Source organism: Xenia sp. Carnegie-2017, unplaced genomic scaffold (genome assembly GCF_021976095.1).
Source record: "Xenia sp. Carnegie-2017 unplaced genomic scaffold, XeniaSp_v1 HiC_scaffold_31, whole genome shotgun sequence".
NCBI lineage: Eukaryota > Metazoa > Cnidaria > Anthozoa > Malacalcyonacea > Xeniidae > Xenia > Xenia sp. Carnegie-2017.
Genome location: NW_025813495.1, coordinates 28,460 through 47,807, shown reverse-complemented (window position 1 = coordinate 47,807; position 19,348 = coordinate 28,460). Strand labels below are relative to the sequence as shown.

Below are 19,348 nucleotides of genomic sequence, written 5' to 3'. Positions count from 1 at the left end.
AAGGCATAAATTCTGTAAACGTTTTACCCAACGTTGTGCTTTTTTCAAAATGATCATTGTGTTATTACCTGACGCTTGTTAAATTTTGAGTTTTTATTAAACAATTTAATACATCCTATGGCACTATTTTATCATTAAAATGATAAAATTGATTTGATCATTAAAATTTTTATTTTACAAGCCAATATAATGTAGGAGTTATATTTCCTTCAAAGTAAAAAATTAATGATACTATTTACAATGTTTTTGTACCTTTAAAAGAGATGCACTTATGTGGTTCTCACTTAAATAAAAATGCCAAATAAAATGATATTTGGAATGGAAATGTTTTTCCATAATATAAAGTACATGTTGTGATGTCAATATATGACGTCACGTAAAATCGACTTCCATCGTTCGCGATACGCTCTATAGGCAAGGGCCAAGCATAACCACGATTAGGCCGTACTATATCTTGGCAAGTTTTATACTTAATCAACGTCGACGATGCAAAAAAATTTTTTTAATGTATGCAAAATTTATCCAGCAGTTCTATCTAACCCTCAGGGTTTTAAAGTAAGAAAAATATCCCCATCATTGAATTTAGGGACAGCAAGATAAGTGGCAACGGCTTCCTGCTCAACATATTTGATTTAAGAAATCTGTCCCAAATATAGTCTGTTTAAACATTCTTTTGCATTTTGTATCATGCGATGAGTACATACCTTCAAAAGCTCATGTTTTCTAACAGCACAAAAAATGGGCTTGATAACCTCCACAATGCATGCAGGAATGCCATTTCTGTGCTTGTAATTATCTTTATTTCTTTCATAACCACACCAACTGTGTGTTCTCCACCAGGCAATTATGATGCTGTGGATTCTTATCAGTTCAAGCAACATGATAAAGTGATGCTTCTATGGCCTTAGCCATTTTCATCACGGATTAACATCCGGATTAACATTTTGGGGCCCATGGCATAATATCAGTGCGGGGTTGCCCCAACCCTGTGTTTACCAAAATGCAATAAAAACTGTTTTTAACTCAAACAATAAAACCTCGTATTTTGGCCTATTTAAACCAATACGTTGAATATAATTCCAATTTACAATCACGTACGTATACCAAACATTACATACCAATATTAAACAGACTAATATAATAAACACGATAAAAAAAGACGTAAAAGGTTTTACTGTGCAGAAGTGTTAAGCCTTATAAACGTTATGCTTACGGGATTTCATAAGAGCAAAATCATTAATCAGGGATGACATATCAATACTACGCAGAACATCATTTTCAATACTCAGAAGAGCAAGGCTATTTAGTCGTTCCTGTGTCATGGTTGAACGAAGATGATCCTTTATTAGCTTTAATTTCGAGAACGACCGTTCACCAGAACAATTTGATATCATCATACTGAGGTAAATGCAAAACACAATAACAGTGTTTGGAAATACAGTTTCCAGGTTATTTCCCACAAGAAACCTGTATATACGCAGTTCTAGGAGTCTACGTTCACTTTGATGTCGTCATCATCATCGGATGTTACATCGATGTCATGGTCTTCACTAGGCTGAGCAGAAGATCCAATTCGAGCTGAAGAATAATGAGGTGCAGCTGCATGACTCGCATCTAATGCTCTTTTCACGAATTCTGTGTTGAGAAAGCTAGAAAACTGGAGCAATTCATCACCCAAATTGACTTCGAGGTCAGTGGAAAATGCTTTTTGCAATCTTTGTGCGTTTTCCAACACGTCTTCAGCTGGCAGATCTGTAAGCTTTCGCAGAAAGCCAAACTTTTCAGCAATGTTGATGTAAGCACTCAGTCGTTTTCGCAACTCAGCATCCAGACTATCGATTATTACAAGGAAAGTACCTGTGCGAAACTTGTCGGCTGGAATCTGCAACAAATCAGGTGCTGATCCTGGCTCGTCGTTACGACGATTTCGTTTACGCACGCGCTTGATCTCTTCTTTATATTGATCACATTCACTGAGCTCCTTTCCTTTGGCTTCAAATTCTTCAAATCTGGTTCGCAGCGAAAGGACAAACTCAATCAGCGATTCATATAATGCAACAGCAGTGTTGAGATCTTGATCAGCTAATTGCAGGATCTGACTTGTTCTCTGAAATCGTTGCAAGATTTGATGCCATAATGCTGCCAGAATTCCAATTCAAGCTGGGCCATATCAGACGCAAGACTATTGGCTTCATTTTGGCTTCAGGCTTCTCATCTTGATCATCATGGATCTCGTCTAAAGCAGCATTAATTTCCTCGTATCCTATTACTAGAGCTTTTGTAGCATCTGCACGTGCTGACCATCGAGTATCAGACATACGTTTAACCGTTGGAAGTCTCTTGCTTGAAAGTTGGTCGGTTAAAACTTTCCAACGATGCGTTGAAGCAGCAAAGAAAGAGTACAAGGAATGAAGGATTATGGGAATGTGCAACGCAGGGTATGTACTGTGCTAGGCTAATGTTGCTGAATAATGGCCTGCATACCATTATATTTCCCACTCATATTGCTTGCATTGTCATATGACTGGCCGCGGCAATCCGAAATATTTATATTATTGGTTTTCAAATAATCTAGTAGCCTTTCAGCTAGCAATTTTCCGCTATGTCCACGTATGTTAAGGAAAGATACAAATCGTTCGACAGGACCAGAGGGTAAAACGTATCGAAGAATGCATGTCAGTTGATCAACGTGGGAAATATCTGGGGTAGAGTCTACACAGACGGAGAAATACTTTGCAGCTTTAACTTCTGTAAAATCTGCTCGCGAACTCGAGTTGCCATCAGTTGGATGAATTCCTCGCAAATGGTCTTTGAGAGATAGGATGTGTGACCCTTTCCCTTATTTGCATTACGGTTGATGTGTTGCGCTAGAAATGGATCGAACATCGATATAAGTTCTAATGTTCCCAGGTAGTTACCGTTTTTTGGCGATCCAACGATCTCATCAGTGCCGCGAAATGGTAAACTTCGCTCGGAAAGGTAACGGATGGTTTCTGTTACCCGCTCAAGTACTGCCCGCCAATAGTTACGCTCATCACTGGCCTGTGTGACCAGTTCTGAATCAATACGGCAGCCAGCATCGCTACGTTGGAGTAGCTGAAAACAGCATTACGGTGCGCTGAACTTTTCTCATGTCGTGGAATTGACTGGGATGCGCGTTTCCAGTCATTATAACCTTGTTTTCCAAAACGATGCTGTCAGTCATGAGTTTACACGCAAAACAGAACACGACATGTTTGGATGGTGAATAGCAGAGCCAGTTTCGAGGATGTTGCTGTTTTGTAAGCTCATGTGTACGTGAACAAAGTTTTTGACATCGTCTATTGTAAGCATCTCCTCATATCTTGTTGATGTTGCGCTGAAATCGGCATCGGAATTTCTGCACTGACTACTCCCTTGACCTGCCCAGTGCTCTCTCATATTGTCAGAAATATCAGTAGGCCATAATCCCAAATCACAAGAGTATCCATCATTGTTATCAGTGGAAATGGACGTATCACCAGATGTCAACTCCTTGGATGTGTCGCCGGTGTCGGGTTCCTCAACTGCTTCTGCCATTGTTGTCATCGCTTCATCTGCAGCAGTCAGCTCAGAAGAACCTTCATCAGCCTTCGGAGGAAACAGTTCCGATATTTTCGGCATTTTACTTAAAACTTTACTTTCCCGTAAAATTCGTTCATCCTTTGCCTTTCGTTTTGCTGCTCCAGATGCATATTTGCGATTTTGTCGCGGTCGCGGTTGCCACCCCACTGGTGGAACTCATTCTTTAATTGTTAACTATATTATAGCAATTAGCAAACCTAAAATTTGAAAGTGACGTTTTAGTAATATTTACTTTCACAAAACATAGAAGGACGATTTGACGGTTTACTATCGCACATACAGAATTGTGAGAAAATAAATCAAACACGCATACGCTTCTTGGGCCTTTGGAGCTGCCAGGAATTCAGGACATTTTTGAAATATATTGTTATTTCATATAAATCGGCAATTTATATATGAGGAATAAACATGTAACCAAGGAAACGTAAGAATGCAGACGGCTCACGGCAGTTAGTAAATCATCAAAACTTACCAAGCGTCGCCGTCACTGCTTCAGCATTCAGCCAAATACCTTGAATATCTCCAGTTTGAATTTGTCAACAACACTTACAAGTCACAAACAACAGCAATCTCAAAAATTATCAAAATGAATCGAAAAAAGTCTGATAGTATTCAATACGGTTTGAAAGTCGAGACTACAACAATATCGAGTTGCAATCCTACTGCCAGACGAAAGACTTTATGTAATATAATAGGTGTAGCTAAATTAACGGAAACTGCAACATGTAATATGACGATACAAATGGATCTCCTATCCCATTGCAAAATATAGCCTATATTTTGCCAGTGAATCATTGATACTTGCAGTGTTACCGTTTTTGGAATTGGGCCTCAAGCTTTTATATTTCAATTAGTCTTGGCCGTTTCGTTTTATTTCCCTTTTTTTCTTTTTCCAAAGGCAAGCGCGGGGCCCCCAGAAGCGCGGGGCCCGCAGCATATGCCGCTTCTGCCATATGGTTAATCCGGCACTGCTGAGAGTCCATAATAGTTTGCAAAGTATCTAGTTTGCTTTTACTCTTCATTTATCATATTTTTCATGTTTCTTGAATACCCCCTGTTGAAAGAATGCAGGGTTAATCAGGACGAAAAATATTTCAAAATATTTCTTAACTTTTAAACAAACATGCCAAATTGGCATCGAAAATTCTTATAGCAATTATTTTGAAAAAACTATCACCACGCAGATTTTGGTTATTCGTTTTTTTTCACCCAGCCCGAAACATTACATTAGCAGTTACTAGTGAAATTAATTGGCGTTCTTGAGATTGGTTTCTTTACGCAATAAGTACTGAATTTAGTACTTTTATTTATGCTTGTACTGTTTTTATTTTGCCATAAAGGTTTAACACACATATGATTTGGTGTATGTAAACTGTAAGAATGATTTCATAAGAAAAATACTGATCACGTTCCGTTTCATATACAGCAATCTTGTACATTGTTTTATCCCCAGTAAAATGGTTTAAATGTTAAGGGATGTAAAATATTTTGTAAAATATTTTAAGCGACTATGAGGAAAGACTTGTTAAATTGTACAAGAAATTGGCTTTAGTTAACAAAATAGGTATTATTTTTTTCTTTAAGTTCAGTACATTTAGCTGTTTTAACATTTTCCACATTAAACAAAATAGTTATCGTCTTCTGTCTTCAGCACTTTCCGTCGATCCCGAACGTTTAGCTTTATCGTCTTCTGTCTTCAGCACTTTCCGTCCATCCCGAACGTTTAGCTTTATCGTCTTCTGTCTTCAGCATTTTCTGTCGATCCCGAACGTTTAGCTTTATCGTCTTCTGTCTTCAGCACTTTCCGTCGATCCCGAACGTTTAGCTTTATCGTCTTCTGTCTTCAGCACTTTACGTCGATCCCGAACGTTTAGCTTTATCGTCTTCTGTCTTCAGCACTTTCTGTCGATCACTAACGTTTAGCTTTATCGTCTTCTGTCTTCAGCACTTTCTGTCGATCCCAAACGTTTAGCTTTATCGTCTTCTGTCTTCAGCACTTTCTGTCGATCCCGAACGTTTAGCTTTATCGTCTTCTGTCTTCAGCACTTTCTGTCCATCCCGAACGTTTAGCTTTATCGTCTTCTGTCTTCAGCATTTTCTGTCGATCCCGAACGTTTAGCTTTATCGTCTTCTGTCTTCAGCACTTTCTGTCGATCCCGAACGTTTAGCTTTATCGTCTTCTGTCTTCAGCACTTTACGTCGATCCTGAACGTTTAGCTTTATCGTCTTCTGTCTTCAGCACTTTCTGTCGATCCCGAACGTTTAGCTTTATCGTCTTCTGTCTTCAGCACTTTCCGTCGATCCGAACGTTTAGCTTTATCGTCTTCTGTCTTCAGCACTTTCTGTCGATCCTGAACGTTTAGCTTTATCGTCTTCTGTCTTCAGCACTTTACGTCGATCCCGAACGTTTAGCTTTATCGTCTTCTGTCTTCAGCACTTTACGTCGATCCTGAACGTTTAGCTTTATCGTCTTCTGTCTTCAGCACTTTCTGTCGATCCCGAACGTTTAGCTTTATCGTCTTCTGTCTTCAGCACTTTCTGTCGATCCCGAACGTTTAGCTTTATCGTCTTCTGTCTTCAGCACTTTCTGTCGATCCCGAACGTTTAGCTTTATCGTCTTCTGTCTTCAGCACTTTCTGTCGATCCCGAACGTTTAGCTTTATCGTCTTCTGTCTTCAGCACTTTACGTCGATCCCGAACGTTTAGCTTTATCGTCTTCTGTCTTCAGCACTTTACGTCGATCCCGAACGTTTAGCTTTATCGTCTTCTGTCTTCAGCACTTTCTGTCGATCCCGAACGTTTAGCTTTATCGTCTTCTGTCTTCAGCACTTTACGTCGATCCCGAACGTTTAGCTTTATCGTCTTCTGTCTTCAGCACTTTCTGTCGATCCCGAACGTTTAGCTTTATCGTCTTCTGTCTTCAGCACTTTCTGTCGATCCCGAACGTTTAGCTTTATCGTCTTCTGTCTTCAGCACTTTCGTCGATCCCGAACGTTTAGCTTTATCGTCTTCTGTCTTCAGCACTTTCTGTCGATCCCAAACGTTTAGCTTTATCGTCTTCTGTCTTCAGCACTTTCGTCGATCCCGAACGTTTAGCTTTATCGTCTTCTGTCTTCAGCACTTTCTGTCGATCCCAAACGTTTAGCTTTATCGTCTTCTGTCTTCAGCACTTTACGTCGATCCCGAACGTTTAGCTTTATCGTTAAATGCTAAAGCCTACATCAACGTGCCATTATCCATGCGAAAAATTTTCGTAAATTGAAGATTGTCATAATGTTATCACACCCATACTCAAAGGAAATCGAAGAAAAGTGTTCTTGATCCTGCAAAACTAATTCACGCTACATACCCGGCAATTTTTGTGTTGTTTTTTGATGATACTATGATAAGTAGCGCAGCAACGTAGCTAAGTTCTGAAAAAATAATATGACCCGATTTTGTCAAAACTTTAAAAAAATAATTTGTGCATTTACTTTCGAATCTTACCCTGCTTCAATCCAGCAGGTTACCTAAGGACCGAAATACTTTTCGAACATTTGCGTTAAATTTTGTGCAATGTTATAGAAATGTCTTGTTCGAAGATAACACTGTAAGAGATGTGAAAACCATGTTGCATAAATAGTTACAGCTTCCACATCAATTTATGTTTCTTGACAGCTTTCAAAGCTCTCGTACAGTTTTGGTAAAGTTATGGATATTAAAACACAACAACAAACCATATAGGCATGTGCATCTAAAATGTACGTAAATTTTGTTTAGTGTATAGTTATAGTTATAGTTAACCGCAGGCCATTACGAAGGACAGGGTGTGCGGGCGTGGGACACACTCAAGTAATATTTTCGGCTAAATAAGGCTTGTTTAAACATGTACGTAAGCGTGAGAAAAAACTAAATCTTATTTGTGTTGAATAACCATGTGGGTGTAGTTCCTTTCAGAAGACCACGCCGTATAACCACACCCATTTTCGAAAAAATCGATTTTCAACTCTTCGACACGGCTTTTGGTTAAAGTCATACTCAAGCTTTCGTATTTCATAATTAATCTAAACTTTGGTTTCTCACTCCCAGGCGAAAACAAAATGCCTTTGTTTCTTTCTTTCGCTTATTTCTTATTTGAAATCATAGTTATTACTGTTTAGTTTAAGTGTGTTTTTTTAATCTAAGAAAGTTTTATTGTTTTCATTTTGTTTTGAAATTTCATGTTTTATATAAGTAATATGTGTTTGTCTATAGTGTTGAAGATATATTGAATGTAAATGTCATCATCTCTTACTTACACTTGCATTGAAAGTTTCCAATAATAGAAAAGTGTAAATTTTCAATCTTTATTTTGTCTTAATTTTTTTGTGCAAGCGTGGATTCGATAAGTTTCGTGATTTTACACCTTTCGGCATTTGCTTTGTTGTGTACGACTTTGATAAAGTAGGTCAGGTTAATATTTTTGTCAAGTAAAGTAATCAGTTTAATGGACGGTTAACCCCTTCAAAAAATAAAAATGTTTTAGACTTTTGATACCGAAGCGAATCCACGTTTGAAGTCCAGCATTGTAAGACTGTAGATAAAGTACTGTTTTCAAAAAATATATGTTAACAAAAATACATTTAATTGCTTGACTTGGATCGTGATCCAGCAATCTTTTCCTTAATATTTTGTTTTATGATGATCTTGGTCTTACACATGCAGCAACTAGTTATTGTTCGGAATTTGACAAGAATTTTTTTTCTGTTGTCATTGGATTACGCTCTCACACAACATTGACGAGCTACATACGATGGCCTTATTCATCTATAGAATGCATGGCACTATTTGTCACTATCACGACATACAACGATCCTTTTCATGCTATCGTATAGTACAAACAACGGCCTATATATGACTAGGCATCGACTTGATGTATTAAATCGGTGTAACGGTGGGATAGTTGTTCAAATGTGCTCAATTTTCTTGAACAAATTCATATTCATGAATACTGGAAAATTAGCCAAGAGCCAGAAAAAGCGAAAAAATGATAAGAACAATAACATCATTTACAACTTTGGAAACAAAATCAAGTAATGCACTGTCCCAAACTAAAAATACAATGTTTGTCAATTTATTTCATTGTGCTCATAAACAATACTGCAAAACATTAAATTTCAAAAACGCAAGTTAAGCCATATTATAATATCAGTGGGAATAGCATGTATATATATATATATATACATATAGATTGATCATTATGAACGAACATTAAATCCTCAATGCTTTTTTGTAAGTGATGTATCATGATTATAATTTTATCGATGTGTTGAGGCTGTCTTTCATGAAAATATAAAAATAAAGATTTTAGACCACATCATATTTAGTAATGCCCTTCTGATTTCTTTTGAAATTGATTGGGCTTTGACAAAATAACTGCTTATAGTCTTCTCAATTCTGTATACGTGTTTGTTTATGGTGTTTTATGGTGTTTATAGTTTTAATACTTCCACCTTTCTTTTTCACTTTGTTTTGTTTTTCCTATATTTGCAATAAAAGTGCACTATAATTTGAATGATTAACACAGTTTTCACCTCAATAATAAATTTCATAAGCAGTTGGTAGTGCATTTTGTTCTCTGAGTATCCACATCTGGTGTTTTGTTCATACAAGAGTGATGAAGTGCAAGTAGATATGTCATAGCAAAGCAATAAAACCAAATGAATTACATACCTATAGTGTACTTTTATGCTAGAAGCTTAAAAGCTTTTTAGAAATTAGAAAGTTATTGGATTATATTACCTTTATATCATCAATCTCATGAAAAGAAATGTAGAAAAGCTTTGAAAAGTGAAAAAACATTTCTTTAAAAAAAGCAGCAATAATGCATATGATAAATCTCCATTCTGTACTCCATAGGTAAATAAGCCAAAACTGTTTCTTAAAGCAAAAACTGTAATAATGAAGAAGTATACAGTATAGAAACTTTAAAGGTTTCATCACTGAATCTTCAATTCTTCAGTATAGTGCACTAGATATTAGTAACATTTAAATAACACTCAACTAAAACATTTTGATAAAGATATGATATAATTTAAACATTAAGTTATATAAAACCCAATGGCTTATACAGTTTGATGCTTCAAATCTGCATCGAGTCATCATCAATCTCAGTACAAATATTTCCAAAGACACAAACTTTATGGCCTTCCCATTTTATATGTTTGTGAATTGACATTTCATTAAGCATCAAAACACACACAACCTTCTTGCCATCTTTCTTTGGTTCATGAACTTTAACTTCAAAGCATACAAGGCATCATTAGTGAATCCATTGTCTCCATCCATAGAATTTGACCATGATCAAATTAAACAACTCTGGATAGGGCAGTCAATAAATCAATTATCTTTACAGCATTATAATTTTTTTAAGACTCTGCCTGGTCAATAACATCTTCCAGTCATCTTTACTCCTTGTTCTTCCCTGCACGTTGTCAGCAAATAGAACATAACAAGCTCTGCCCCAAATCATGAGTACTGTTAGGGCTGATCATTTCTTCAACAAAGAAGATCATTTCTTCAAACATCAAAGAGGAGACGGAAAACAACAACGAAGCGTTCGCAATGTTAGTCAGCAGCGCCATAAATGTCACGACAAAAGCTGGTCATACATCCCAGGAGATTAAGACTGTAGACAAACCGGAGATTGAAGATATTCCCGAGAAAATAGAAGAGAAGCCAAGAACAAACAGGTAAGAGACACTCGAAGCAAAATTAGGTCATCAAGACAAAACATTTTAAATTTTGAACATTATTAAGAGCGACCGGATCACATATATACCTCACGGATTAAGAATTCGATTATACTACGGTGCATTTTCACTGCAAAATATATTCACTTTTCTTTTCGTAGTCATTGCAATTACAGACTCTTATTCACAAATTCAGTCATTTTGTGTTGTACAAACTACAGTAAAAAACTGCAAAACTAGGGGTAAAGTAATTCTGTTTATTAATCACCATAATATGCTCTATAAGAAATGAACAAAGTGTATATATCTTTAGTTATCAGGACCCATAACTGTAGCAGAGTACATGCGAACTGTTTTATCAAATTCATCAGAGGTGCTGAGATTTTTTATTGGACAAAGTCATGCAAAGAACGTTTTCTTTGATGGTACAATTGTATTTCTTCTTAGAGTTATTACATGAGGAAAGACATTTTTGGTGAAAATGGGGATTTTACTACATCCCCTGAAATTAGTCAAATGTTTGGCGAGGTAATATTATCACCAAGGCTAGTTTTATTTGTTTATTTCCAATAAATTCTATAAACGATCCATGTTGTCTCATATTTTTATGATCAGTTGATTGGTGTCTGGTTTTATGAAAGATGGATAAATTATGGATCTCCTGAAAAGCTCAAGTTTGTGGAACTCGGTCCAGGACGTGGAACACTTGTTTCAGACATCTTAAGGGTAAAGGTTATAACACACGTTCTCTAGAGTACCTATTTTTATTTTTTTTACTCTGCTTTCTTGTAAAGGTTTTTAAAAAATTAGGTAACATATGCAAAGCTTTAAGTTTGCATTTGGTTGAGATCAGTCCAGCTATGAGAGACATGCAGAGATCTTTATTATGCAATAGAGTGTCCATTGAAGATGACCCTCAGGTAACTAATGATTGGAACTATTATATGAAGTATTTCAATCATGGTTTGTAGTTAGTATATATTTACATTTATTCTAGAGTATTTCAACACGAACTGAACAGGGCGTTCCTGTAACCTGGCATCATGTTGTACAGGATATTCCAAAAGGTTTTTTGCAGTTTCTTTTCATGATTTTTAAGCATCCAAGCATAAATATGATCCAAATATTTTAAGAGATCATTGATCGTATTGCTATTATAGTCATGGAACATAGCCCTTTACAAGAAGCTTCGGATCGGTTGAACGAATCTTGACAGTCACCGTGACTTTTGAATTGTGCCAAGATCTTTTAGAGGGGAAACAGCTGCGATTTCAACTGAGCAATCAATAGAGTAAAACTTTAATTCAGAGATAACAAAGTTTCATCATTGTGTAGTTCATATAATCATCTTTTTAACACGTTGCAAAAGTCACTATTGGGCTTTGTACAACGGCCCCGTAGACATTGACGATAGCATGAAAAATGAGCGCTTACGTAGCTGTTATTTCCTTGGAATGCTAATTTTGCAATGATTAAATTAGGTTTTTCATTTTATCTGGCTAACGAGTTCTTTGATGCCCTTCCAATCCACCAATTTAAAGTAAGTACAACATCACGTCCAATTTTACCGTACTTATGATTATTGAACTGTGAACCGTTTTCAGCTGACAGAGTACGGATGGCGAGAGATTCTTGTGGGTATTGATAAGGATATGGATGGGTAATGTATGACAATTAAGGAAAATAGTATTTTAAAATTAGCATTTCTATAGAGAGGATCAGCGTTTTTGTAAGATAAAGAAATCATTCTCTTCCGTTATCTTTTCGTGAGAGACTTTTCTCTAATTACAGACAAGATCGCTTGAAATTTTTCTCGCCCCAAACCCCACTCCAGCTACGGTGTTTATACCCGAAGATGCACAGGCCGATTTCCTCGAGGTTCGACCTCAAGCTAATGTGATTGCTGAACACATGGCGCAAAACATGCAAAACTACGGAGGATGCTCCCTTCTAGTGGACTATGGTGATTACTCATTTCAAAGAAATACACTTAGGGTATGTAAAACTTAATTTTGACTTAGAGAAACCCCTTATCAACCTCTGTAGTAAAATGTAAAGGAGTAATTATAGAACACCTTCTCACATGTACGTATATACATTTGCATTAAGCATAACACTATGATATAATGTGATAGTTAAACACTGTTGTAATAAAAAAAACATGTCCAGCCGACAAAAAGTAGTGTACGGGAAAAACACCGTCCATGCATTTAGTAGCTAGATACTAAAGGTTGATTTTGTGTCTGGGTTTTCTGTAAGTGTATCAATGTACTACGTTAAGATGTGTTATGCTATTGTTTTTTAATATTAGTGCGTTCATTGAATTACCCAATTTAATTTCGTTAAAGGCATTTAAAAAGCATCAGTTGACGGACCCCCTGAAGGATATTGGTAATGCCGACCTAACATCAAATGTTAACTTCTCACATTTGCAGAAAGTGTTTATGAACTATGGAGGTGTGTAAAAAAGTGTTTATGAACTATGGAGGTGTGTAAAAGTGTTTATGAACTATGGAGGTGTGTAAAAAAGTGTTTATGAACTATGGAGGTGTGTAAAAGTGTTTATGAACTATGGAGGTGTGTAAAAAGTGTTTATGAACTATGGAGGTGTGTAAAAAAGTGTTTATGAACTATGGAGGTGTGTAAAAAAGTGTTTATGAACTATGGAGGTGTGTAAAAGTGTTTATGAACTGTGGAGGTGTGTAAAAGTGTTTATGAAGTATGGAGGTGTGTAAAAGTGTTTATGAAATATGGAGGTGTGTAAAAGAGTGTTTATGAACTTATGGAGGTGTGTAAAAGAGTGTTTATGAACTTATGGAGGTGTGTAAAAGTGTTTATGAACTATGGAGGTGTGTAAAAGAGTATTTATGAACTATGGAGGTGTGTAAAAGTGCTTATGAACTATGGAGGTGTGTAAAAGTGTTTATGAACTATGGAGGTGTGTAAAAGTGTTTATGAACTATGGAGGTGTGTAAAAAAGTGTTTATGAACTATGGAGGTGTGTAAGAGTATTTATGAACTATGGAAGTGTGTTTTCGATGAGTCAATACTTCTGGTCGCAGTCACACGGCTCATTCAAGTATTTTTGTCATTTTTATGCAGTTTCAACATTTGGACCAGTAACACAGCGTCATTTTTTGAAGGAAATGGGAATTGACGTGAGAAAACAGGTTTGAGACGATGGCGTTCATTGAATTGTGACGAGACATAATTTTGGTATTTTTTTTCCGTCTTTTTAGGTACTGCTTAAAAAGGCGACATCAGAACAGTATAGCATGATTAACAAAGTTGACTGACTACCTGAGCTTTTCTTTCAGATGCATCCACAATGAATGCTAGGACAAAACAATAGAATTAAAAGGGTAGTCTTGTCATTAGTTGGTATCAACAGAGCTAATGGGCAATGAGATGTTTAATGAATGTTTTATGCAGTGCGGTGTTTGAAATTAAATGAAGATATGATCTTCGCACTTTGCTGGACAATTTAAGCAATCGTCTCAAAAACCTGAAAAAATCAGGTGACTCAACGGGATTCGAACCCATGACCTCTGTGGTGCCGGTGCAGTGCACTGACCAACTGAGCTATGAAGTCACACAGTGGTGAGCAGGTCAATATTGTTGGGCTCATGTTTTCTTGTGAAAGGAATGTCGTATGAATGTTTTATGCAGTACGGTGTTTGAAATTAAATGAAGATATGATCTTCGTGACAGTCACCTGATTTTTTCAGGTTTCTGAGACGATTGCTTAAATTGTCCAGCAAAGTGCGAAGAGATGTTTAATGGTATTGACTTGCTGTTGTTTGAGGAAGTTACAGATCTCAAATTATCAAAGTAGCTGTTGTCTTTAAACCTTACATGGCGAAAAGTAAGCACCAAAGGATATGTGATTGCTGTGGTGAAATTGAAAAATTCATGATCAGATGACTTGACAAGATCACATATCTGAAATGTATAAAAAATGAATAAAAAAGACTTTAAGTAACATAGAATTTTTCCAACATTGACAATCAGATGTACCTTTGTAATAAGTGCATGTGATGTAGATGGTTGTAGAAGTCCAAGACATAAGATGCAAATAAAATCCCAAGAATTTTCAACATCTTTTTTTATAAATAATCCACTATAGGTATCTTCAACATAATTTACAATTTCCTAATAACCCAAATATCAACGAAAAGAAGAGTAAACACGTTGAACAGAAAAAGAGACTTTGAGCAAATGAAAAACTTTAATAACTACTGCTATTCTTCAATGTATGGAGACACAGATGTACTAAAGATACATACATTATATGGTTTGGCATAAAAAGCAGCAGAAGAGTCCCGTTTTCCGATGTATCTCAGAATACATCGTGCATAACATTGCAACTCCTTCAAATTTTTAACAACCTCTGATAATTTAGAAATTTCTATGGACATGACGAAAGAATAAAACACAACTATTTTTTCATTAAAATTGCTTTGCACGAGAATTTGTCAACTCCATTGCATTGCTCCATTGGTCGATGAAACCATACGAAACTTCATGTAAAGATAAAAATAACAGACAAAATTTCGAATACATTTTGTTATACATTATAAATTCAATATACATATTTACATGAATATAAAACAGTTATTTGAGGGTTAAAATAAAAAAAGACAAAAGGAGTGATGTAGCCAGCCTGCAATGTTTTGGTCATGATGTGAAAATTTCAGAACATTTTCAATATTCATTTATTTAGAAATTTCTTATTTCCACAATGAGTGAATTGTGAAAATAAAAAAATTTAAATGGCAAAACTAGATGAGCAGGCTGCCTATGTCACTGGAGAAAAGCAGCTAAAAACTTTTATTTTCATTACTTTTAACATCATTTTGCCATAGTTCAACTGTTGTTCTACCAGTGTCTTTTACAGAATCACAAATTTTTATTTCTTTTTTTGGTGTTTCCAAAAATGAATCAAAAGTAGTTGATATTTTTCTTTTGGAAAATAAAACATCTTTTAATTTCTGGCTCTCCACATTTGAGTTCATGTTAGCAGCAAATTGAAAACGTTCCAACCTTTCGCTTTTCTCAAAGATTTCCTTAAATTAAAATCAAGAAAATATTTAACAATGTTTATCACCAAAAAAAATAACCATTAAATTTAACTGACATTTGCAATTGTTGATAACTGTTCACTTGCTCTAGTAACCCTTTGTACATACTCTTTAGCACCTGAAAAAATTAATTCCAATGCATATTTTTACAGACAAATCATATTATGACAATGTTATAGAAATGTATATGTTTGTGATATAGTACAAACCCTACCAGCCATGTCTAATTTTATCTCAATATCTTCATATACAAGTTCTTGCTTTTCATTTACAATGCATTCCTATACAAAGAAAACAAAATCACATTTTCTTGAGTTTCAATCACTAATGCATTGTTACAAAAGAAAGGTTGTTTTAACTGGGACTGGGGTATTGAATGGTGTGCATATGGTTAAAGGAAATGCAAGTCAGGCCTCTTTTCCATAACAATCTACGTATGAAGCAGTTAAAATAAAATAATTCTAATTCTTTTTTGAAGGTTGCAATCACAAAAGGATCATTACAGTTACAAAGAAAGTCTACAAAGAAATCTCTGACTTGATCTAAAACTAAAACAATCCTAAACAAAATTATTCTGGACATATCCCTTAGAAAAAGCCAGAAAGAAATCATGCAACAAACACTTTAATGTCCATGTATTATTCAAACAATAACAATCAAAATTTGACCTTACCAAATGTGAAATTTCATCATCGTGTTTCACTTTCATAAATTCCTTGATCATCTTGGGGTATGTTTTGCATTTCTTTATTGTTAAACGAAGAAAGTCTTCACTTTTCAAGCACATATCATTCACTTGCATTGCTCGTTCTTTATCAACTACCTCTGAAAGGTTCATATAACACATTTTAAAAGTAATCACATGTACATCATGCCATGCAATATGGATAAAATACAGGGGCTGGTTGCACGAACCTTGGATAGCATTATCCATTGGATGATAAATTTTTTAAACTTGTAAAATAGGTGTTTATATTTTCGTCACAACATAGAAATTTTGCAATCTTAGAAGTAATATTTCTTTCAGTGATTGCTCAGTTCAAACCTTATATTTTTCCTTTTTATGAATTTTTCAACCATTTAAAAAAATTTGCTATCCATGCTTCATGCAACCTGCCCCAGAAGTACATATCTATATCATAGAAAGATTTGAAAAAGATCACTAGCTGTAAGCATGAAGACTTGTGCTCATTATCACAATTCACAAATGATATTTACGACAATAATCAAACTGTATTACCTTGTTCCACTTTATTGCTTGGACAATTTGATTCGGCAACATTTTCACGAAGAGCAAGTTCGACCGTCCGTTCATAATTCTGTAAATTCGCGAGGATGATTTGCCACAATCAGTTTTCACAATATGTACACATACCAGACTGGAAAGTATGTCTTGCGCAACCTAGATCTAGCTTGCGCAATTTCGGGAGAAATGCGCGTCCTGACGCGCAGATTTTAAAAAATTTCTTGTTTGCCGCGCATTTGTGAAATTTGCCGCGCAGCGCGAGAATTATTGCGCAATATCAGCACATGTGCGCTGCAGCGCTGTTGTTTCCGTTGAAAAAAATTGTTGCCTGTTGAATGTCAATCTTACAAGCTGTTTTGACAGGCAAGTTCCGTTAATTGGTTAGTAAGCCAATAAGCGTTTGATGACTAGAAATATGATATCTGACCAGATTAACTACACATTCTTTGCTTTCGTTTTTCGAGCTTTCTCTTTTTAAGTGACTTCAAGGCAAACCATATCGATTCTTCGGTGTATTCTACGGTGATACGTGATATTTAATTAAACCAACTTGGGGTGTTCAAATTTGTAAGGTGAGTACACGTAATGGTTTAGTAAAATCAAAAGTACTGATACAAAATTACAAATGATAAAAATTCTGAAAGCATTAACGCTTCTAACACTAAACGCCCGGGAAACAAGTTATTATTTAACAGTTATGTTTTTTGTGTAACCTAAAAGTAGTGGTACGAAAGGATTTCTTGTATTACAAACTACAAAGCATGTTTTAATACATTTAAGGCAAATAAAATTCACAATCCTTACATAAAACATATTGATAAATGAAGCAATTTATAATTAAAACCGGTTTGCTAACGAACTAACAGGGCTTAGCTCGCTATTGTTTGGTGATAAAGCGAGATTTTTTGACAAACTTTTTTATCTAATTGTTTATTTATTTTTACTAGATGGCTGAGATTCAAGCAGTTAAATCAGGTAAATTCACGCGTTACAATAGCCGAAAATTTTCCTAACAACAATATACACAATATATATCAGCCATTGGTTGATTGCAGGAGCTGATTCGGTGATTCCTCGACAATATTCACTTCTCACTAAGAGTACCAAACCAACATTTGTGTGTTGCTAAAAACTAGTGCTGCTTGCCTTTGATACCAAAAAAACGTTCATTACATTATCTTAACTTATGTTTTCATTGTTGTTGCCTAATTACTAGTTTGCGTTTCATGCAAGAAGGAATGTGGAAGCCATTTTTGCAAAGTTTGCAAAAACGTGCCACGCAATTCCGCCTTGCTCAACATCAGCAGGTGATGATGAAGGTTTTGGTGCCCAGGTCTTGTGTAGTGGCTGTGCAAAACTGAGACAGCAGCAGTGGCTAAAATAAGCAGCAAACACTGTCTAAGGAAGGTAACAGAACAATTATCTAGTGTTAGAATGTTAGTCGTGTGTAAGAGTGATCGTGTTTGCGTCACAAAGAAAAGTGGCATGACATTGTCAGTGGGTTTTATAAAAACAATAGTAAACAACCAAGATTGGCTATCGACACATTTGTAACCATAAAAATTGTGTGTTATAGAGTTTCAGTTTGCCAACATGTTTAAAAGACATAGCAAGCAGCAGAAAACAGGACCAGAAGCAAAGCGAGCAAAGAGTGGACACGAGAAAACCCCAATGGGCTTTTGCTTACTTTGTTTTAGGCAAGGCAAACGCAAATTTTGGCTTGCTAGGGAACAAGTCCTCTAGCAGCAAACCATTTAAAACTCACAGCGACAAGGGCGAAAAGACCTTAGCAAATGACGCTATTAGAGAAGATTCCCTCTTGCTAAATCTGCGCTACAGGCGTACAAAATGCTTAAATCGGCTAGGTAAATGAAAATCAAGTTCCCAATTCCCAAATTGAGAACTGCACTTACATTGTGTATGTTTTCTATGTTAATTGTATTTTCAGTACAAGCCAAGTGCAACAAAAGTGTGGTGGCGACGGAATGGGAGAACGGATAGAAATTATGGAAGTCGATGAAAGGTAGCTAAATTGCTCATTCCCTGCGTGAACCATAAAATAACCGAATATCACAAACTGCATACATGTTATATAATACATTTCTTTTACATATACAGTGATAGCTTTTTAAAATTATGAATATTAAATTGTTTCAGAGAGCTTGGTAAGGATACGGCTGGACATGCAACTGACGAACTTTCGTGCAAAATCGTTTCTGGTGTCAGTGAATCTGAAAGTTGGGAGGAAACCGATGAAAAGATGAGAGGTTTGTTAGTGAAATACGGCATTTTTCTTGCATTATAGTATCAGATTTTACGACATTTTGTCACGATATTTTGTGAAATTTATGCCATAGTGGTTGAAAGTGTTGACTTTTAGTTCAAGGCTTCCAATAATTCACTTGTTCGGATAAGTAATTTCTACATTACAAATTTCTTAAGTCGTTTAATATTAACGATGAAATCATTAAGTATTTCAACGTCTTCTGTTGAATTTCTTAGTACATATACTTTTCACACAGTTTGCAAGAAAATTTTAATGTTGGCTTTTAACACTTTCATTGTTACAGCAAAGAGATTGTGAGAGTTAATGCAGTAAGTAAGACGAGTAAGGCTGCCTCTATTTCAAACACCAGCCGTCTTAGCTATCAAAGCTCGCTTGAAGTTTTCTTCCTTCAATTTTATCAAGTGAGCAAGGCGACCTGCCA

General features: G+C 35.8%; 1 protein-coding gene and 2 long non-coding RNA genes across 4 annotated transcripts; 2 read left to right on the top strand and 1 right to left on the bottom strand.

Annotated features, from left to right (window-relative positions):
• Nucleotides 1–10,185: 10,185 nt before the first annotated feature.
• Nucleotides 10,186–13,609, top strand: LOC124455321 (protein arginine methyltransferase NDUFAF7, mitochondrial-like). Its single transcript, XM_047005993.1, is given in 14 exon segments — nt 10,186–10,313; nt 10,554–10,560; nt 10,627–10,686; nt 10,761–10,841; nt 10,929–11,039; nt 11,108–11,233; nt 11,311–11,380; nt 11,795–11,853; nt 11,918–11,973; nt 12,105–12,115; nt 12,118–12,308; nt 12,662–12,770; nt 13,416–13,483; nt 13,553–13,609. Coding segments are annotated over 14 exon segments (1,134 nt in total).
• A 4-nt stretch (nt 13,610–13,613) lies between these two features.
• On the bottom strand, nt 13,614–14,664 carry LOC124455331. Of its 2 annotated transcripts, none has more exons than XR_006951799.1 (4): nt 14,600–14,664; nt 14,331–14,465; nt 14,164–14,255; nt 13,614–13,648 (listed from the first exon to the last, which is right to left on the bottom strand). It is a non-coding gene; the product is annotated as an uncharacterized LOC124455331 (long non-coding RNA). The 2 variants fall into 2 exon arrangements; XR_006951798.1 differs by having other exon boundaries at nt 14,169–14,255.
• A 3,795-nt stretch (nt 14,665–18,459) lies between these two features.
• LOC124455332 lies at nt 18,460–18,892 on the top strand. Its single transcript, XR_006951800.1, has 3 exons — nt 18,460–18,505; nt 18,589–18,663; nt 18,798–18,892. It is a non-coding gene; the product is annotated as an uncharacterized LOC124455332 (long non-coding RNA).
• The last annotated feature ends 456 nt before the right edge of the window (nt 18,893–19,348 follow it).